At 42.1% G+C, this 22,073-nt stretch overlaps 2 protein-coding genes across 4 annotated transcripts in view; one reads left to right on the top strand and one right to left on the bottom strand.

Annotated features, from left to right (window-relative positions):
• Positions 1 to 7,240: 7,240 nt before the first annotated feature.
• On the top strand, positions 7,241 to 9,348 carry adi1 (acireductone dioxygenase 1). Its single transcript, XM_026354100.1, has 4 exons — positions 7,241 to 7,422; positions 7,708 to 7,827; positions 8,057 to 8,236; positions 8,680 to 9,348. Exons 1-4 carry the CDS (start codon positions 7,300 to 7,302, stop codon positions 8,794 to 8,796), a joined length of 540 nt encoding a protein of 179 aa, XP_026209885.1. The 5' UTR covers positions 7,241 to 7,299; the 3' UTR covers positions 8,797 to 9,348.
• Positions 9,349 to 10,360: 1,012 nt separating this feature from the next.
• Positions 10,361 to 22,073, bottom strand: part of trappc12 (trafficking protein particle complex 12) — a 30,569-nt gene continuing 18,856 nt past the window's right edge. For 2 of the 3 annotated variants that reach the window (XM_026354095.1, XM_026354094.1), the window contains exons 5-12: positions 20,363 to 20,501; positions 17,981 to 18,093; positions 17,590 to 17,662; positions 16,362 to 16,435; positions 14,453 to 14,551; positions 13,593 to 13,696; positions 12,003 to 12,090; positions 11,393 to 11,635 (exon numbers count right to left, since the gene is read on the bottom strand). In XM_026354095.1, the coding sequence (XP_026209880.1) occupies positions 11,393 to 11,635; positions 12,003 to 12,090; positions 13,593 to 13,696; positions 14,453 to 14,551; positions 16,362 to 16,435; positions 17,590 to 17,662; positions 17,981 to 18,093; positions 20,363 to 20,501 (933 nt within the window). Of the gene's footprint in view, positions 11,636 to 12,002; positions 12,091 to 13,592; positions 13,697 to 14,452; positions 14,552 to 16,361; positions 16,436 to 17,589; positions 17,663 to 17,980; positions 18,094 to 20,362; positions 20,502 to 22,073 lie in introns of all 3 variants that reach the window. The other variant, XM_026354097.1, reaches the window with a different exon arrangement.

Here is a 22,073-nt window from a genome sequence, read left to right as displayed (position 1 = left end):
AGTTTGTGATGGATGTTTACTCAGCTGTGTTTTCCTTTCTTAAGCCTCCCATGAGAGGCTTCTTGACAAGCTCCACTGAGTCCCTCTGGCACATCCCTATGACGTTATAGTGAAGTTCTATTGTCATAAATATGGACGGGCTGAATGCAAACCAAAATCTGCTGCAGGTTCATTTGTGGTTATGGCAACATGCATGTTCTTCCCCTGAAACCATTGTCTTTATAATGTTTTTTAAAGTTTGGTGCAGTGTATATATAAATACATATAATAAGACATTTTTCTTTATTCTCTAGTGTTTAAGTAATACATTTTACTGGAATATATGTAGATGGAGTAGGGTGTGGCTTGTTTTCATGTCTGTTGCTAGGTTTCACATGCTGCTGTACCTCTACATGAGTGGAGCCGCTGCTGCTGATGTGACTGATTTTGTGATGATGTCATGTGAGAGCATTAAAGCATTGTCTTTAAAAGCAGTGTTCACATTTTCCAAAACAATAAGTTATGGAAATTAAATGTGTATTTTCTATTATCGCTGTAGAGAGGAGGAAATATTGCGTGCTAATAAGAATGTATAGAGCGAGTGATATGTTTAGGGCCTGTTGTTAGCCCTACATCAGAATGATATTGTTGAGGCACCTGGTTCTAGTGCTCTTTATGAGATGATATTAAAAAGAAAGACCAGGCGTGGCTGACACCTTGTTTATAATAACTATATTGCAGAATTCACACGCACACACACAAACACACACACACACACACACTAGACTGTCCCACAGTGTAGTGGTCTAATGAAACAAAGATTGAACTAACCTACAGTATATGTCAAGTGTCTCTTCTGGAGTAACCTGGGCACCACTCACCACCTGGCCAATACCATCCCTACAGTGAAGCATGGTGGTGGCAGCATCAAGCTGTGGGGATGTTTTACAGAGACAGGACCTGGGAGACTAGTAAGGACTGAGGGAAAGATGAGTGCAGCAATGTACAGAGACGTCCTTGACAACAGTACAACGGCCCTAAGAACACAGCCAAGATAACAAAAAAGTGGCAAGTGTATGTGAACACGTCATGTTTGATTTGCTTTATGTTGTTAATATGTCTGAATCCACTGTGGAATCTTCCTTCTCCAGCAAACAGGAGAATGGATCAATGTGAAGGAGGTGTTAAATCAGTTCATTTCATTTCTATTATGCTGCTCAAAGGCAGATTTTGTCACTTCTCTCAAATGTTGCAACCCTAGTTGGTAACTCAGGCTTTCTGTTAAACATTTGTGGTCTCAGAGTTTAGATCCTTCCTCTTTTAAACTCATATTGCCCAATTTACAACTTAGACTTTCGGTTTTGATTCAGCTCTTCATGATGATTATCCTAGGTGACAAAGCTTATTCACAAGTCAGAAAGAATGTGCAACTCTATTAACACTATTAACAACAACAAAACACAGGGCTGCGATGAAGTCACATCACTCCAATCTTCAGATCTCTGTACTGGCTTCCTGTAGCTGACTGCATCAGGTTCAAAGCTGTGCCTCCTGCCTAGAGAGTGGTCAACTCAACAGCACCTGCCAACCTAACCTCTTGCATCCAGGTCTACAATCCCTCCCACTAGCTGCACTCTGACAACAAACAGGCGTCTGTTGGTCCCTTCACCACACAGCAAAAGCTCCCAAGCAAAACAGAACTGAACTTCCTATGCTCTTAAACCTAAACTAAAAAAATCTCAAAGTCTCATCTTACACTTACAAACAAGTGTAAGACGAACTGTTTTTGTAAATAAAAAGGTTAATTTATGCTGTTCTAACGCTGACAGCAGTTATTCCTGCCATGAGGGAACTCACTGAACTAGTCGTAGGGGGACGTGTTCATATTCTTTTCACGAAACCAGTACAGAACACCACTTGGCTTTTCACCAGGAACTTCTTGACCTGGTCTGAGCAGGTGGGTGGCTGCACTACGCTGCCTGACAGACCACAGTACAGCAAGTCTGCCGAACACCGTGGTCCTTTAGTTCAATATTCATGTTGCGTCACCAATATTTGAAACAGGAACGGGGAGAATCAAAAGGGTTATATGCCAAATGAAAATGCCACAACAAAATCACGCCGCGTCATAAGGACTCTTTATCTTCCCACTGAAATGCTGATGGCCTTTTGTGCCTGCTGTGACCATTAACACAATGTCCACATTTCAACTGGCCCACTGCTGGGACACCCAGCAAATAATTGCATTTAGCCCAATGCTGCTCATTTAACTGTAGCCTAATGTCCTCGCTCGCTCAGTGATGATCAAACATACACATTAATGTAACTGTCCATCAGCAGCTCCCTCTGCCTCTCTCTCTCTCTCCCTGTTAGGTGCCGTTCTCTTTGTGCTTTTGCTGTTGTGTGTTGGACTGTGTGGGTGTGTGCGTGTGCGTAGGTGCCTGCTGGCTTTTGTATTGTCTACATGTGTGTGTTGTTGTGCTGTGTGGGTGCTAGCTGTTTGTATGCACCGCATGTGTGAAGAGAGGAGGACGAAAAGGAGCTGCTGAATCTCAGCAGAATCTAACACACACACACACACACACACACACACACACACACACACACACACACACACGGCAACACAAGCATGCAAGAATATAAAGTGGAAGGCATCAGGATTCAAGGTTGTATCACAGGCTGTACAACAAAGAGCCGTGCATGCTGTGAGCTCCTAATCGTTATTATTCTCTCTCAAATCCCATTATTAATATTCTTATTATTGATCGTGAATCCATCTGCCTGCAGTTTTCAGTAACGTTTTCATTTAGATGGTGTCCACAGATGCTGAAGGCTAACTGGATCCATTACACTATATCATCTGATCGCAGTTGATTGCTTGACACCCTGTAATGGGTGGATTACTAATCAGGTCCACTGGGCTCGCGAGGTCAGAGACCAAAACCACCATCAAATACACACGAAATAGTTCTAAATACAAATCTTTTCACAATTGTCTTTTTTTCCATTTTTGCTAATGAAGTCACGTTAAACTTTTTGCAAACTGCCACAGTAGAAAGAAAAAGATGTCTCGCTGTCATCCGAGTTGCACGCTCCGGCTTCCCCTGCAGTTGGATTTGCCTTGCATGTTTGTTTGATGAGCATCGCCAGTGTTTCTTTGCACATTTTTCTTCCAGTATGATATTAAAACTACATTGTTTCGTGTCCACTTAGGGGCAGCGGCACAAGCTGTCAATACAACATTGATGCAGCAGCTATATTATCACATCCCACAGTTGTTTTCCCATTCAGCACACACGGAGTGCCATCAGCATTCATCTGGAGGTATGTGTCTCTGACTGATCACTGTTGGTCCAACATTTATTGCATTGTGACATCCACCCCTTGGAATACCAAGTGTGCTGCGGTATCTAATGTTTACTAGTCTTTTCAGGTTTGGCCCATGAGAAGCCACAGATTGTGATGAAAGCAGATGTTTTCACAGCTAAATCTTTCCTAACACACCTGCCGCGGACCCTGAGTGCTGCAGCTTGTAGGAAATGGGTTAGCAGCTGGCCAGAAATGGAGAGAAATGGAGGCTCTTGAATCAAATCCAGGAGCATTAGCATATTGACATCCTTCATGTTGGAGCCATTTAGACCTCAGGTATTATATGAACCCATCACAAACGGCCAGTCTCACTGGTTACTCTGTGGTTTCACTATTAAATTACTGCCAGGTTTTTTTTTTTTCTTATTTTCTTTGTCAAAGCAACTGAAGACAGAGTGAACGAGAGATGGCCATAGACAGAGGCAGAATAGAATACTAGCACCAGGATGAAGAGGAGGAGAACATCAGGAGGTGCGGATTACACAAGATCACCACAAACATGATGGTGAAGACTCGAGAGGGAGCGAAGCTATTTTAAACCTGGGCTAGAGCTCAGAGAAAGAAGCAATGTGGGCTGATATGTTGGCCACCACAGCAAACGCTGCGTGTTCGTGTGTGTGTGTGTCTGTGTGTGTGTGTGTGTGTGTGTGTGTGTGTGTGTGTGTGTGTGCGCAAAGTGTGCGTGTCCCTCCCTGCAGATACCTGGCAGATAGCGGACTGGGACTTTAAAGACAGATTACATAATGTGGACTGGGGCTTTTATCACAGAGAAGCGCCTCCAAATTTGTGTCCTGGTCAAATCCTTCCCAAAAATCCTGACTGTTGTTTCAGGGTTTTGCAGAAACTGTGCAGAGCTCAACAGTTCCTGATATTTCCTACATATATATATATATATATATATATATATGTGTGTGTGTGTGTGTGTGTGTGTGTCTGTGATGTCTTGAAGGATGAAGCATCTAATGAAATTGTCTTCTGCAGGGAGGTGAATATGGAAACAGCTCATAGACAAAACTGTTTATCTTTGTTGATGGGTACCAATTTGTTGCATTACAATATATCATTAATTGTTATTTATTATCATTAATTATGCACATATTATCAGTTTTAGGAATTATGAATATGTTAGGAGACAAATGCTCATTTACAAAGAAGTGCCAGGTTACCTCTTTACAAGTTGAACTAATATGTCTAAGTACTCCACTAAGAATTCCTCCAGTCTGGCTCAAAACTGAAGTATAAAAAAAACAGATGTTGGAGGCTGCACAACTGTAAAACAGCTTCTTTTCTTTTCTTTTAAAAAGAGCAAATATGTACATTCATGCTGTCAACTGTAAACCACTTTATGTACAGTCAGGTGGTTAAGCCATAATAATACATCAGAATTTATTAGTTAATTACTTTATCTGTATCTGAGGAGTAAATAGTGAGTACAACTGTCATATACATGTAGCAAAGATATCTTACATTTAAGTTTTGAATAGTCAAATTTCCTTTTAACATGTCTAAAAAGACAATATAGATAGAAATATAAAGGTATTTACAGACACTGTTCTAACATAAAATGGTTAGATTAACAATAAGTAATTGCATTTTAGATATAAAAAATAACATTTAAACAAGTGACTAATGTGTCATAATTCTAATTCACGATATCCACCTCTGTATTCTGACCAGCAAGAATTACTGTTTAAGATGTCTACAATTACATTTTCACTAGTCACATCAAAGACGTCAGTCTAATAACTAAATTAATTGAAGATATTGAATTAACTAATTCAATATCTTGAATTTGTTTTCCCAGTCAAGCCAATGAACAATTGTGACTAGTCCAAATAAAATGACAGATATGTTTAATAGGAGAAACTATTACCAAACATCTTTTCATCTTTCAATGATGATATTTTTTGACAATAGCCGACCATGAACAGCTGACTTACTGTTCCCATATGCTGGAGGATGTATGGAACATATTACCACACATCATCAAAAGAGGTCATGATTTGAAGTCAGTTGAAGGCCGTGTCATATTACATATTCTGGGTCATTTCTTTGATGTCAGGGAGTTTGAAATGCTGCGCCTACAGGGAAGCTGTCAGAACATCTCTGACTGGACTGAGAAAAAAAGAGTAAGCTGTGTGAGGGTGTGGAAATTCAGTTAAAGTCATCCTCTCCAGCAGCAACATGTCCTCCTTCATAAATGATCACGTTGTTCATCAGACACGATCACAGGAGTGTGTGTCGGGTCGTGTGTTTGACTTCACTGGTCCGTTCTGTGCCCACTTTTCACACAGGGATCTGTTCACGTCTGTAAACCAGTGAGTAGTGCCAGCTGCTATGACACATCCACACGGTGTCCGGTCCTGCCGAGGTGTTGGAGTTCACCTTGACATAAAGGGCAGAGAGCCTCTGTGGGTTGTTTCGCACAACAAGCTGCATTTTCCGACCAGAACATAATACTGCGTGTGAGAGTTCACTTTTGTTCGCTTGATTAAAGGAGTCGAGGTGGAGCACCGGGGAGCCGGCTCTCTAATCCTGCTTGATGAAACTGCCTCCAGATGAAGTCAGCAGGTGTGGGGTCTGTCTAATGGTGACGTGTGGCGCCCTCTGGTGGCTGCGCTGCATTTACAGCCTGACAATACTTGATCAAAGCTACAGTAAAGTGGTGATACCAACAATGCACAACAGTACCAACAGTGACCTATTGTTAGAGTTTAGCCTGTGTGCTGCAGTAGATCCCTGCTGGCTGTGTCCACAGAGAGTGGGTTCAGCCTCAGCAGCAAGTATCACTGGAACTCAGAGAGATGGAGACAGTCAGTTAACAGAGGATATAAGCAGCAGTGCTGAGGCTGATGGAAACAAACTATAACTGGGATTGTATTTGCTCAGTGTGAATAAACACTATATGAAGCACTCGGTAGAGTTGACACAGTGGCAGATCTCCTGCAGCTTCAGTTAATAAGGTACAGAGCTGGAGCGGATCCCAGTCGTCTCAGGGTGAAAGTGGTGTACAGGCTGCAGCTCAGTGTGGGTCTCAGATCTCAAACCCTCATAAACATCTATATGCAGAGGTATGTATCCTATTAGAGCTCTTTAATTAGCATTAAATGCATCTCCTAACATGTCATCATGTCTGTGTTCTTCTCTAATATACAGTATCCATTGTTGTATAACAGGAAAATAAATCAGGAACATAAATATGATGAAAATAAACATGACGTCTGCACTGACCTTAAAACCAGCACACTGAAGACCAGCCATCATCAATAAGTCAAGTCAGCACTGCAATAATACAACAGACACTTCCGCTGTCATTATCTAACACAGTATTTATAGTAGTATTAGAGTATTTCTACTAGTAGTTGAGAAGTAGTAGCCTAATAAATAATGATTGATCCTTAAAAGCTGTGCATTGGTAGTTCCTGAATGTGACCACCGGGGGGCAGTATTCATTGAAGACTCTCAGCACTTCACTGACTCCATCCGAGAGTGGATCACACATAAAGTAGAACAACACTTCAGAAACGACACCATGATCACAGAAAAATGTTCATGAGAGGGAAGAGTGAATGCTAAAATAACTGTCAATATTATTACAGCGTTTCACCTTTTTCCTTCTTTGTTTCAGGACGTATTGCAAATCTATCTAAAAAAAAAAAAGCCTTTAATTCTCCTCTTCTAAATGATTATGACGTAAAATGAGGTGTTAAAGAATGCAGAACACATTTCATTATTATATTATTACCCAAGAGAAAAGATCACTCTTTATTTTATTTGAAGAAAAAAAAAGAAAGACTTGCTGAACATAGTTATAAACCTTTAGTTGAAGCTCTACCACAAGGAGCTGGTTGTCATCTGACCAGCGTCCGTGAAGGCAACACGCGTCATCGTTGTTTACCGGAAGTGTGAGTTGGTGTGCTCAGTGCAGGAGAACAGCTGAGCAGCGTCGGGATGGGAATAACAGCCTGGTACATGGACAGCTCTGATGAGGACCAGAGGACACCTCACAGGCTGAACCCGAACCAGCCCGTGTCCCTGGACCAGCTAAAGAAGCTCGGGGTGTTTTACTGGAAGGTAACGTTAACGTCCCAGCTGCTGTCAGACTGAGAACAAACACGAACTCTGACTTGATCTGCTTGAACTCTTGGTTTATGAGGGATCTGTGTTCACTTTATTCACCCACACAGCCTCTGTAAGACCAGACTGAAGTTAGATAACACGATCACCCTCAGCAGGGACTAACATGTGGACATTTTATTTTGAAATACATGTAGAAGGTATAAGACTGTATGTACAGGACAAAGTGGTTTTTGTAGCCGTTGCTTTCCACAGATGAAGTTATTGGATGTGTTTCTGCAGCTGAATGCTGATATCTATGAGACAGACCCGGAGCTGGAACAGATCCGCAGAGAACAAGGCTACTCCTACATGGACATTATCACTATTCACAAGGACACACTGCCCAACTACGAGGAGAAGGTAACCAGAGGCCCTAAATGAGCCGTGTCCTCCAACAAATGATCACTTCTGAGATTTTGCAGCTTCATTAGAAAAACATGCCTCAAAGTGTTGAACGTGAAGTGAAGTGTCCTCACACATTAGGAGACTTTATGAACTATGGAGCATTACTGTGATCTCATGACCTCTGTATGACTGTGGTCTGCAGTCACTGGCCTCGCTGTCTAAATGTGTCTCACTGTCCTCTTAGCTGAAGATGTTCTTTGAGGAGCACCTGCACCTGGACGATGAGATCCGCTACATCCTGGACGGACAGGCCTACTTTGACGTCCGGGACAAGGACGACCGATGGATCAGAATTGCTATGAGCAAAGGAGACCTGATCACCCTGCCGGCGGGCATCTACCACCGCTTCACCCTGGATGAGACCGTATGTCTGACTGCATCTGCTAAACAACTTTAAATGATTATTATTATTATTATTATTAACAAATATAACAATTGTAAGACCAGTTCAGGGGGTAAAGTAAGCAATGAAAGCTGAGGTTTCAACCAGTTGTGCTGCAGCTGTGAAGGTTGCTTTGAACTGAAGTGATGCCTGAGGATCAACTGGTCCACTGCTGTAGAAAAGTGTATTTGCACAAGACTAGAACAAATACCAGGAGCTCAAACTGACAAAGCAGGAGCACATGTGCGTTGTCAAATAGTATTTATTTCACTGAACAAATATAATGTAACTGTGTGTTAAAAGAATGCACAGACAACGCTGTGTGTGGCAGCTGTGGGACATGTTGTCACTGCTGCTGCTGTTCTGACTCCACAGTAGTGAAGTCACAGTCCGTTATCCGACCTTTACGCCGCTTGTGTCCACAGAACTACACTAAAGCCATGAGGCTGTTCGTTGGGGAGCCCGTGTGGAAGGCGTACAACCGCCCAGCCGATGACTTCGACATCCGTCAGAAGTACGTCACCTCTCTGCAGGGATGCTGAGAACGAGCCGCATCGCACACGTTTGAGCTGCAGAGCGTGGGTCGTGTCTGGCCAATAAGAGCAGGTTTGAAAGTCACCAAGGATGATAAAAGATGACTGATCGTGATCAGGTCACGCACAGAGTTAAATGCTGTTGCATATAAGATGGTGTCAGTAGCAGTAATGTCCACCAATACTCCACTACGAATCAGAGGAAAATCTTTTCACTTTGTTGCCATTGACAACTACAGTTAGCACTAGACAGACTCAGTATAAAGTAGTTATGATGAGCTCCACCTCTTGCATTTACACTAAAATGCTGCTTATACATCTGTCAGAACACTTTCCACTTCTACGTTTGATACATTAATATCATGTGCTGTTATTACCCACCACTGGACAACCTTTAGTGCCTTATTACCTCCACTTCTTCACTACGTTCGGTCTCTTCAAAGTGAAATGAGTGTAAAGTGTAGGGCAGTATTTTCTTTTGTCTTTTGTAGCGATGACGTGTGAAGGTGATGTTCCCTGATAGTGTGTATGTTGGTCAACTGACAATAAAACTGCTGCTAATTCTGATGTGTGTGTGTCTTCATACACTTTAAATATCTGTGACATTTTCATTTAAACCTAGAAGAGAACAGAAAGTTTGAGGATATAGAAACATGAGAATTTCTGCCATGTGACACGATTAAGGAATGTTTCTGATTCAAGATTCAAGAATTAAGTCTTGATAATATCTGATGTCAGAGCCACTGGTCTGTAGTCAGACTACGTGGGGTCTTTTTCAATAGAACCAGGCACGACTTTTTCCACCCAAGAGGAACTCTCTCCAGGTGCAGAATGAGGTTGAAGATGTGTTGGAGAACACCACATCACTGGGGAACACAGGCTTTCAGCAGCCTGGCCCTGCAGCCTTTGTAGGGTGAAGCCTGTTCCGCTCTCTCCTCACCTGATCTGCTGAGATGAACATCATGTGAGTGGTGGCTGAGTCGTGTGGGGGAGGTGTTGACGAGCCTGTAGTGAAGTACAGGCTCTGCCTGCAATGGAGATCTGACTTTCTCAGAGGGGGGAGGGCAGCGGAGCTGTAGGCATCTTTAACATTGGTATAGAACAGGTTCAGTGTGTTCTCCCCCCAGGGAACAGTGCTGAAAACATCTAAACACTGGATTCTGGAAAACCGTCCTGCAGACTCAGCACTGTTCCTACATCACAAATCCAACTAGAGCAAATTAGCGGCACCGACCGCGCTAACTCGTCTGTAGAAAAGCTCAGAGCTCCTCGAGTTGTATCCAGTGAAGCTCACGTTCAGATCACACCAGACTCAAAGCTGGTTCACCGGTTCTAAATATTGCCGTGTGTCAGGAATCCAGCAGAGAACAGCTGATTAAGTAGCACTGTGACAGAAGTGTCATTTCACAGGGAATCACTGAACAAAGAAAACCACATCACAAGAAGATACTGGAACATTGTCAGGTCATGCTGGGATAACACAGACCGTGACTTTATGATGTCATCAAAGCAAAAGGGGTTATAATAAAAAAACAAAAGCATTAAAGTTCAACAAATACAAAATACAAGTATCATCATTAGTGGTCTGATTCAGACACATGATTCAGAAGAACAGTTTTATTTCAGGTAAAACAATATGCCTTGTTTAATATACATAAATATGATCAACACAATATGTAAACTGTGATAACTGATTAATCATCTAAACCAAGACAAATCAATAAAAGATTTTCCAAGGCAAATATTGTTCTATAATCATTTCAAGAAACATCTGCCTACTCTGATATGTACAGTTTTCAATTTGTAATATTACCCATGATTTAGTTTTCACTTTGAAGACACAATTCAATGCAATCTGAAGGGCTTCTATATTCTCTCTGCACGAGTTAATAAACCTGGCAGTGGAAATGGAGTATGAGTGGTCTTTGACTGTTAATCCAGTATTACAGGTGTCTGCTGAGGAAGAAGTGCTGACAGGACCTCGGTGGACATTTATTAGTCTTTAAGCTCACTGCCAGCTAAGGATAATGCCCGTGTCAAGCATCACATTATTATGAGCCTGCAAGTCCCTTAAAATCACTGCTGCTGCAGCGCATTGAACACGCGCGTGGCCAGCTCTCGTTTTCAGATTCCAAATAACAAGTCCGATGACTCCTCTGTGGTGGACTGGACTTTCTTAAATAAAAATAATCAGGATTAAAATAACAGTTTGACAATTTGGGAAAGATGTTTGTTAGCGTTCTTACTTGGAGTCAGATGAGTGTAGAGTGTTTACTTCTTTAAAGGTGCTGGTGGACAAAGCGACAGTGTTTTCAATCTTCCCATCTGACTCAACAAGAAAGCTCATTTTCTCAAAATGTTCCCAAAACTGTTCTTTTAATCTGTAAAATAAAATGAACATCATCTCCTGCACACACAGGAGTTTTACAGGTAATGATCCTCACAATGTGAGGATCATTACTGGGTCACCCTCCAGAGGGACTGAAGCAACCCCCCACAGACAGGCATGAAAGGATGTGTGCTCTAAGGGGCAAATGGAGAAGGAAGTAGTGGTGTGTGTGTGTGTACGTGTGTGTGTCCTCTCCCAGTCGAGCCTCCTCCACTCTCAGACTAGTTTGAGGCACTGTGTGTTGAAGCTGTCCCCCTCCCGGCAGGCCACGGCCTCCAGCAGAGCCTGCTTCTTCTGGGTGCTGCGGGACGACTCCAGCTCGTACATAGTGGTCAGGTTGAAGAGGACACTCTCATGGAGGTAGAGCGCGGGGTCCTGCTGCACCAGACCCTCTAGCTGGCCCAGGGACTCCTTCAAGCGGCCCAGGTACAGCAGGCACACTGCTGCATTGTTGTTAGCCTGGGAACGTACGGAAGGAGGGAGGAACAGACAAGGACATCACACAGCATCAAATGATGCTGAACGCACTGTTGTATCCGGCAGAGTACCAAACCATGTCACACAACTGTCTGGATGAATCTGTTTTACTGAATAATAAAACTAGATGAACAATCACTTCAAGGCTTTTTATGATGGCACCTACTAATCCTTTAAACTACAATACTTTGTTTATTGTTTATTTTCAATCAGCTTCAATCCCTGAAATTAGATTTAAAAAAAGAATTCTGATATATTTTGATTTGTAACCCCTGAACTGGGAATACTTATCATATCCCCAGATTCTTGCCAATACAAAATGACAGCGTAGTGGTTGTGTTGTACTTACAACAGGGTTTTTTGGGTCAATTTTTAACACTTCAATGAAAGATGCATGTGCTTCAGCATAGTTGTTCTGGCTGAGGTAGACGAACGCCCTGGAACACACACACACACACGTCATATACAAACAGTAGCGATGACAGTAATAGGTGAATATGTTCAGGTCTTACACAGCAGGAAACAATGGAACACATATAAAACAAGGTATAATATCTCATAAATAATATTGAACACTTATAACTTAGGATTTTGCTGTTGCCATGGTGTACCAACATAATTAGTTATCAAAACATGTAAGAAGATATGTTCCTTTCTAGCTACTGATATTCTTCTCATGATGTCTGTGTAATATTTCAGGGTGAGTGTGGGTGTCCTCCCCACAGTCTCTCCAGATACCAGGGGAAGGGTGAGTGTTACTGTAGCAACCAAAAGCATGCATATTAATAAAACAGCTACATCAGAATGACAATGTTTCATATGATTTAATAATTATGTGAGGTTTTGAATCTTTCCAAGGCAGTGACTATTAGCCCAAACTATATTTTTACTCACACTGACATTTTCAGCCTCACATGTGGCTGAATGGAAATGATGATAGACATAATTCAAATGTGCTTGTGGTTAAAGACGTTTTTCCTTCTCTCCTCTCGCAAAAGCAGATTCAAATTGAAAATATTTGCATCTGAATGAATCAAGTTCATGGTTTGATTTAGCAGTCAGACCTTTGGTTGCTTTATTTCTAACTAGATGATGAAACAGAACAAAAACAAATACAATCTGAAACTTGACATGAATATCCCTGAGCTGGTTCTGTTATTTATCAACTTATGAAGCTGTGGTGACTCAGGTACGGATGGTCTGCGTGTCCTCGCTCTGGCTTAGAGGTAGAAATAAAAGCTACAGGGCGAACTAAAGATGAATGACTTGTACGACTTCTGGGTCAAGTGAGGAGAGAGAAACCATTAAACATGGGAAGACCTTCACACAGACTCTTACTTTCTGCACTGCACTAATCGACCACTAGATGGCACTCAACAATGCACAACTGGGTTCCAAGCATAGACTGTATATAACTAAATGCTGATATGGTTGATGATATAAATGTATCCAGGAGTAGACAAATGACATAGTGGGGGCTGTAAAGGTTCATTTAAGTGACTGATTTAATTAGGTCTGTTTTATTATTCTGGTGATTTTTGTTGTTCACGAGTGTTGCCTCTTTCTGCATTTAGTTGTTTTTAAAATAAAACTACCGGTATTAAACTGAATAAACAACAACTAAATGCTACAAATAACGACTACATGACTACATTATATCAGTCATCTGCCATGAAGTGAGCTCAGTGTGAGTGAGATGGGTTCTGCCACCTGTGCTTTGCCTCATACTCTACGTCTCCTCAGGCCAGAGCCATCGAGGTGTGACCCCCCTATGCTAAAATCTCATAACAGGAGGAAACACAGACCTGCGAAAAGCTCTAAAGGAAGCCCCGCATCCCTAGGGCAAGAATGATCCTGAACAGCAGTAAGACACACACACACACACACACACACACACACACACTGTATGGAAGTGCCAAGTGCACGACACCCACGTTACCTGTTCATCAGCACGCATATGGTGTGACTGGGCTGGCTCCCTTTCATCTGGCAGGCTTTCTCCACATCCTGGAAGTACCTCTCTGCTGTTTTAACATCTCCAATCTGGCCAAGAACAAAGCAGCGGCAACACATTAACCACTCGCGGTGTGTACTAATGTGTGTGTCTTATTGTGAAAGGGTTGAATGCAAATGAATTCGATTCGCTTTCGTGATCTCCCAGGGACAACGGACCCATTGCATCATCAAAGAACACACGCAGGAGCATTACAAAAGAGAATAATGATGACTAAATAAATACATCTCTGATACTACGAGACAGTGGAGTAGCAAAGAGAGATTTTCTTCAGTCAGGCTTCCAGAATTGAACTCTTCATTTTCTGCATGGACAATATTAAAAGCACCCTGGTGAGTTTTCAGCCTCATACATTTTTTTTTTAATAAAAAATTGTTATGTACATGTATAACATGTGCAATGCATGTAACATACAGTTCTGGCTGTGGTTTCACAATGTCCACTGATCTACAGGGGGTTTAAATGTAGGAAATCTAGATGAACCAGAAAACAGGAAACAAACAAAAAAAAGTTTTATGAGGATAAAATAAGCATTCACCACATTCGACGAACCCTAAGGGTATTTTGGTGACAAACACAGTATTTACTTTAGATTTGACTACACTTCCAATATTTACTTTTCATGTTTAGAACGAAGAAACTCCACAGAGTGTCTTTAAGTGACCAGCAGTTAGAACTGAAGCTGAAGACCGGGCTTGGTAGAAACGAATCGACTGTCAGTCCCAGCTGTGTCTGTGACCAGAGAACCAGTGTCTTCTAATGAATTTATGTGGTAATGTGCAGACCTGCAAGAAGATGCGTCCGATCCCACTGAGCAGCTGAACACTCTGCTGGGGTTCATACTGTATGATGGAGTGATAGGTCTCCACGGCCACAACGTAGTCCTGAAAGAGAGAGAGTGAGAAAGAAAGATAGAGATTAAAGAGAGGAAAGTGGAGAACGGAGGGCGATGGAAGTAAAGACAGAAGTTAGTAGTGAGTGAGTTAGTAAATAGTAGGAGGCACAGACAGGTGGAGGGCAAGCAAGGTAAAGAAGAGTGAAGGGAGAGAGGGGGCATTAATCAAGCATATGGAGTATTAGCGGGGCGAGGTGACCCTCTTCCCACCTCTAGTCTGCACTGCTACACATCGTTCACATGGTGACTGGACTGCTGAGCAGGGCAATAGAGAGAGGTCAGAGAGGTGCGCGCGTGTGTGTGTGTGTGTGTAGAGGCAGGGTGTGCACCGGGCACGAAGCCTTTGGAATTTTCTCTATTTTTTCATAAACAGGACCTAAAACAGGATTAAATTCTTCAGCATGTCCTTAAATTTGATGAAGGGAACTCAATCAAGTTAGTGACTAAAATCATTACACTTCTTTATTCATGGACTAAGGACAATCTTATTGTTTGTGTGGCAAAGGTATGTGAACATCCAGTATTATTCATTCATTTGAAGGGGAAATTAGATTCGGGTGTTTCAGTCATGGGTTGATGATCAGGTGGGGGCTCACGCTCATAACTGATCTTAACAGCACAGGTTTGTGGAAGTCAGTCATGGTTTAAACACATGAGATTTCTGAAGACCTTAGAAGAAGAGTTGCTGATGCTCACCAAGATGGAAAGGCTGTCAGGAAGACATGTACAACACCACTGTTACCCTCCCCACAGGAGTGGCGGACCTCCCACACCAATACACACAAAGTGCAAGTGTGTAATTGTCCGGGAGGTCACAGGGAACCCCATGATAATATCCAGGAACTAAAGGCCTCTCTTGCAGTGATCAATATCAATGTTCATGAGTCCTCCACCGTGCCCAATGTTGAACACTATGTTGTGTGTGGCAGAGTTGCAAGGAAGCCACTACTCTCCAGAAAACACATTGCTGATCATCTACAGTTGGCTGAAAGCCATATGGTTAAGGTAGAAGGCTACTGGAATGACATTCTGTGGACAGAAGAGACCATGGCTTGAATGGCAGTATCATGATTCGAGACCAGGACAGGTTGCCATCATAGATGGAGCTATGAATTCTGACTTTTACAAGAACAAAAAAATAATTCTAATTATATATATATATATATATATATATATATATATATATATATATATATATATATATATATATATATATATATATATATATATATTAATCATAATAATTGTCCATAATACATAAATACAGAGAGTCTAATTCTTATTTAATTTATTAATATTTATTTTTTACTAAATGTACAAATTTGGGAGTTTTGTACACTAGAATGGAAAATGAACTGAAGCGTTTGAAAAAACGTGTAGTTCACCGGTAGATGGCACTGTGGTTCTCTCTACAGTGTGATCAAACATCTACGTCCCATCCTCTCTCTCCTCTCCTCTCTCATTCTCACTCGCTCTCTCTGTCGCTCTCTCTCTCACTGACCAAGAATCCAATTAGTGGTCAGTCTGGGGGGATTTCACTGTGAATCCTCCACCAGCCTGGCATCAGAGATCTCTGAGACGCTCACACACACACACACACACACACACACACACACACACACACACACACACACACACACACACACACACACACACACACACACACACACACACACACACACACACAGAAACTCTCCCTCAAGCAGACACACATCCGGGCAGACTCAGACACGCACACAAGGGCACATCCACACAACACACTGTGACACATAAACCAGCTGACAAACTCTCGCACACACCTTCATCAGCAGCAGACAGTTGGCCATGGAGTACATGACCCGGCTCAGGCGAGACCTCCAAAGCTTAAGAGATGCTAAAAACAGGGAGAGAAGACAGACAGAGACACAGGTTTATTTCTTTAAGGGTGATTTCCTATTTTTTATCCATTTTTGGGTGTCCCTCTAACGCACCCTCATTCCCTCCAGCCCCACCACCCTCCCCAGTTCTAACCAACACTGTAATTCCTCCATGCCTCTCATTACACCTCCCCTCTCCCTCTCCCCCTCCCACCCTTCCACACCAGGGTTTATTTTAAGGCGAGGTGGTGAGGAAGACACTGCGGCACACTCTGCTTTTCCTGTGTGCCCTGTGGAAGCGCTTGTGTGCAGGCCTATTAGTATTCATCGCTGCACTCATGTGTGTCTGTTCATGTGTGTGTGCGCGTTGGGGAGAAGAGCTAATCACTCAGTAGGGGTCTGATGTGTGAAGGCAAGGCCCTGCGTTATTGACTCGACTGTTGACTGTCTGCGTGGGCAGGGAGAGGAGAGACAGAGGGCACAGCTATTACACTGCTTTTAGAAAGGGGGAGAAACTTGCAGAGCTGGAGCACCCTCACACATACATTGGTACGTCCGTCACCCGGCTGTATTTTTCCAGCTATAAGCAAGAGCCTTGGTGTATTTGGCTCAACCTCACCAACCCTGATTTTGCTGATTAAATGGCTTCTAATTGTTTACAAAATTTACATAAAGCCATTTGGAAAAGTTGCTAAATTAGAGGTCACAGGACTGAGTTCACTTACATCAGGCTGTATGGGGGTGTGTCTACCTAAACCTGAATTTCAGATGAAGGTGCCTGGCAATTTCCCTAGCACAACTTGCACCAATGTGAGTGGATTGGAGAGGATTGATCTGTATTGATCTGCTTGGCGTGAAGGGTCTGGCGAGACCATTTAATATTCAGTACAAGTACCATAGCAGTGAGGTACTAAACATTTTTAGAGCACCGCATTGGTGTGTTTGTGTGCTCCAGAATGTGTGTATGTGTGGCCGAGGTATGCTGCAGTCCTGCGCCAGGTGTGCCTCTGCCTCAGTGCTTGTGTGTGTGAGTGTGTGTGTGTATTGCCCACCGGGGCCCATGACCTCACTCTCCAACCACAGTGTGATGCAGTCTGGGAGTGAGGCCAGGTCTGTGTGTGTGTGTGTCTCTGTGTGGGTCTGTGTCTGTGTGTGTGTGTGTATGGCATACCTTGCCTGTTCTCCTGTGTTAGGGTGATCATGCTGCCATCCTCAGCCAAGCCCTTCTCTAAGTTCTCCAAAATCTGTTTAAAGAGGGGGAGGGGGTGTGTTCAAACTTCAGAGAGGAGAGATGCTTTACCGGGAGTACTAAAGGTTTGTTAGTGTGTGTGTGTGTGTGTGTGTGTGTGTGCGCGTGTGTGCGTGTGTTAGAATCTGCATATTCAATAACTCTAAAATCCAGCCATATTTGGTTGTTTACACAGGTGGGCTTAAGGATTTGTATGGCTAATGTGCTTTTGTGTGGATGTGTGGTTTTATTGTGTGGATGCTACAGAGTATACACGTCTTTACGTTTATCCAGAGGCTCTGCTTGATATGTGTGTGTGTGTGCGCATACTAACGGAAAGGCAGACGGTTTTCAGACTGTGCAGGCGGTCCAGAGCCTCCTGGGGCTTGGACAGGTACTGAGGAAGCTCGGCATGCAGCAGCCGCATGGAGAACGGCACCATGGATCCTGGACAGGATGGAGGGAGGACAAGAAGAAAGCAGGAGATGTGTGAGGGAAGAAACAGGGTGGGATGAGGACATATCAGGAGAGAGAAAGAGAGAGAGAGAGAGGAAAAAAAAGGAGAGAGGAGAGGCGGAGAGAGACAGAAAGACACAGAGCGCGAGATGAGAATATAAACCCATCCACCCACACACAGACTGCACACAGCCCTGGAGGCAGGAACCTACAGATGGCATTGAGCTACGTATGGCTGCTTATTAAACCCTCTCATCTCTCTCTGTGTGTGCTGCACAGCTCCATCACTCATCTCTCTGTCTCATGCCTCTGTCTCTCTCTGCTTCTACATCATTCACACTGTCTCACAGTGACTCACACATACACGCTCACATGCACACACAGATCCCTGAGGAAGAGCCTATATTCAGGTGAGTCCCTGTGCTTTCATCAGGGTCTCTTTGATATTGTCATCAGATCTGAAACCCAGCTAGCTGGTCCATCTTTGGGTGATGCTTCTGCCAGGCTACATATCTCTACTTCTATCTCTCTTATCTATCTGCTTGTTTTCTATCTAACCCATCTATTGCACAGAATACATACTTTTCTCTATTTACCCCAGTGACCATATTACTGCCCTCTGTTACATCATTTTATCTTCATGCTGACTGGACAGTCCTCTCACCAGGCCTTAATCTTTATTTAGTTTCTCTTGGGTGTCAGCAAGTTTCATCAGCTTAAAATTAAGACTTTTTATGGTACTTTATAGTGTCCATTAGAGTTAAGCATTGGATAAACTGAGAAGCCAAACAACCCATGATCCACAACATTACACAGACATCAGTAGCTACATCTACAGTAAACACACGCTGTGACCAGACCAGAGGTTTTGTGAGTTTCTGGAGCAAAAGCAGCTGATCTGAACTGAACTGCCTCCATCAGTGGATTTACTTACTGTGACTCAAGCACACACAGGAAACTGTCATATTAGCTATGTAGCACCACCCAATTGTAGATAATCCTCCTCTGCTGGCGTTCAAAGGCAGTAATAAAGGTGTTGATGGTACACATAGTATATTTCTTGACTGTGTTCAACAACTAGCTATTAGCATTCCTAGCATATGACCAGCTTAGCGGGTAAAAATCAGGGTAAAACAAAGTTTAAATGTAAGGGATTTAGCATTCTCTTTGTTTAAAAGTGCAGGTTCCAAACTAAAAACAAAAATCGTTGCTGCAAATGATTGACGGGCATGGAAATTTGGTAAATCTGTTATGGTTTTGAGGGGAAACAATAAAAACTGATCTTCATTTATAGATCTGTACGTGAAACATTTTTAAATTCATAAATGGATTCAACTTTTCATTTGGCAAACAAATGAATAACTGACAAACATTGATTGTTTCTTGAGTGCTCAGTCGATCCTAATTCTTGGGAGAGCAACACGTAGGCAACCGTCTCTTAAGGTGGTCAAAGAGTGCAATCATGGGTAACAGGTAGTCGATACAAGCGCTTGGTCGCAGAGATGTTCGACTTCTGATGCTAGGCTACACAACTCATGCCAATTTGTCTCTGAGCACCCAGCAGTGCACAAAGAGTTTAATATTGAGCAATGGAAAGTCAATCGGTGTTCTCTTAAGAAGACTGTGCAGTGCAGCTTCAAGTTGGGTTTGTTTTGTACAAGTGTGTGCGTGCATGAAACTGTGCCTCTACTACTGCCTTCACTGTGGTAGCCCGAGGGGCGAAGTAGATCCCAAGTAATGGGAATACATTAGAGAGCAATTCATGCAGCGTAAAAAGAGGAAAAACAAAACCAAAGAACTGCTGGAGACAAGTGGAGTTGTTGGAGCCTCTCGACGATACAGTCTAATATCAAGCTCCTGGCAGAAACTTTCCTTTGAATATTTAATAGGACAGTGGTGGTATGCTTGTGTATCCTAAAAAACGTGGGTAAAATGCAAAATCCTTTCAGAGAGCAGGCTAATAACATATTCAAAACTCACAGATAAGAGTTTCAGAGCAGCTTTTCAGCACTATCATGAATATGACTATTCAACCTTCAGTCGCCTCTCCAAGAGAAAGAACAGCTTTTTTCACATGTGAATTTAAAAAGAGATATCAAACAATGCACAACTTTACAACACAATAGTTTGCATAAAAAGATTTGTGATCAATACTGAAAATGTGCCTCCTACACAAAGGTCAATAATGACCGAAAAGGACGCATGATGGCATGGTTTTATACGAGTGTGTGTGTGTGTGTGTGTGTGTGCGTGCATATACCTCTCCTCCCAGGGTAAACAGTTGGGTAGTACTCATAGTAGAGGTCTGGTTGATCCAGGTTGCCAAAGGGTTCAAACTCCAGCTCAGCATTTTGGAAGAGGTTTAGCTTGGTGAGAAGGGCCAGACGCACAAACCAGAGCTGGAACACACACAAACAAATCTCTCTGTGTTTGCAAAATGTATAAAACATTTATGAGGTTCTGGTCACAGCTGCACTACCCTCTGGCAATCCATAGACTCTATGTGTATACACTATGCATGTGTGTTTGTATGTGTTTAGACTTTAAGGTAAACAATAAAAAGATAATTTCCAAATTATTAGCACTAAGATAAAAAATCTGCAATTATTGTGCTATGAGCTTATTATGTAATAACAGGTTACAAATATGTAATAAGATTTTGCAGTGATAGCATTTATATAATTGTTTTCTCATTTATAAAATGTCTAGTCTTGCTATTTCTGACTGTTAGTAGTACATAACTTTTTGAGCCCCACTGAGGTATATAACTCTCTGAATCTGGACACTGGACAAGAGGCATATAATACAGTGAATACAGTGTACTATATACTGTAGTTATTACACAGTCATTTAGGCCCTTATTTCTTTATCTGGCAACATTTTCTTTATTACAAAGAGAAGAGGAATATCTATATGTACTGTGCATCTAATCTATAAACATAAATTCCCACTCAGTGAAAGTTCTGTATAATAGAACAGTGACCACAACAGTGGGTAGTAAAAGGTAACTTTGCCCAACAGACATGATTTAGCTAAGATGGATATACAGTACTGTTGACTTGATGGCTACAGTTCTGCCAAGTGACTGAAGAGAGAAAAGAACTAATTATTGATTGCATTAATGCTTAATAAAAAGATCAGACATAAGACATTCAAAACCTGGACTTTAAAGTGACAACATGATGAGTAAGGACATGAAAAACACCAATACATAGTAATAACCAACAACATGGCCCCTTTATACAATGTATTCATACAGTGGCAAGAATAAGTATGTGAACCTTTTGGGATTTCATGGTTTTCTAATTTGTCATAAAATGTGATCTGATCCTTCATCTAAGTCAATTGTATTAACAAATACAATGTGCCTAAAATAATAACACAAAAGAAATTATGATCTTTCTTGTCTTTATTGAGAACAACCATAAAAATCTCACAGTGCGAGTGGATAAGGTATGAGAACCCTTGAAATAATGACCTCAAAAAAGCTAATTGAGTCAGGTGTGAGCATAACTTAGGAAAGTTATTTAAAGGGTGTGGACTAGAGCTGTTTCGACTGACCAAAAACACTCTTAACTTTTTGAGTTTGCTCTGCACAAGACAATTATGCTTATGTGAACCATATCTCTGACACTCCACATCAGTATTGGCAAAATGTTTTGTGGACTTATTAAACTATATTGAACTATGTACGTCAGCTGAAACTCTGTAGAAGGTGGGTGATGCAACAGAACTATGACCCAAAACACACAACAGAACGGATTCAGAAAAACAAAACTCACATTTTATGACAAATTAATGCAGAAAACCATAAAATTCCAAAAGGTTCACATACATTTAATTGCCACTGTATATCTGTAGTACAAATAACAAAAAACACATCTGAAAATATGTTGGACTGTCCTTTCTTATACTAAAGATAGTTATGTTGGAAACATATTGTGCAAGTGTATAATGGGAGCCAACTGATT

This window comes from Anabas testudineus, chromosome 12 (assembly GCF_900324465.2).
Source record: "Anabas testudineus chromosome 12, fAnaTes1.2, whole genome shotgun sequence".
Taxonomy (NCBI): domain Eukaryota; kingdom Metazoa; phylum Chordata; class Actinopteri; order Anabantiformes; family Anabantidae; genus Anabas; species Anabas testudineus.
Note: the sequence above shows the minus strand (reverse complement) of the source record. Positions and strands in the feature narration are given on the sequence as shown.

What these genes read in the sequence shown, in the direction of transcription:
- adi1 (XM_026354100.1), top strand. Translation starts at nt 7,300, where the DNA reads ATGGGAATAACAGCCTGGTACATGGACAGCTCTGATGAGGACCAGAGG. An exon ending in TCGGGGTGTTTTACTGGAAG is followed by an intron (nt 7,423 to 7,707) that starts GTAACGTTAACG and finishes GTGTTTCTGCAG; the next exon opens with CTGAATGCTGATATCTATGA. An exon ending in GCTTCACCCTGGATGAGACC is followed by an intron (nt 8,237 to 8,679) that starts GTATGTCTGACT and finishes TTGTGTCCACAG; the next exon opens with AACTACACTAAAGCCATGAG.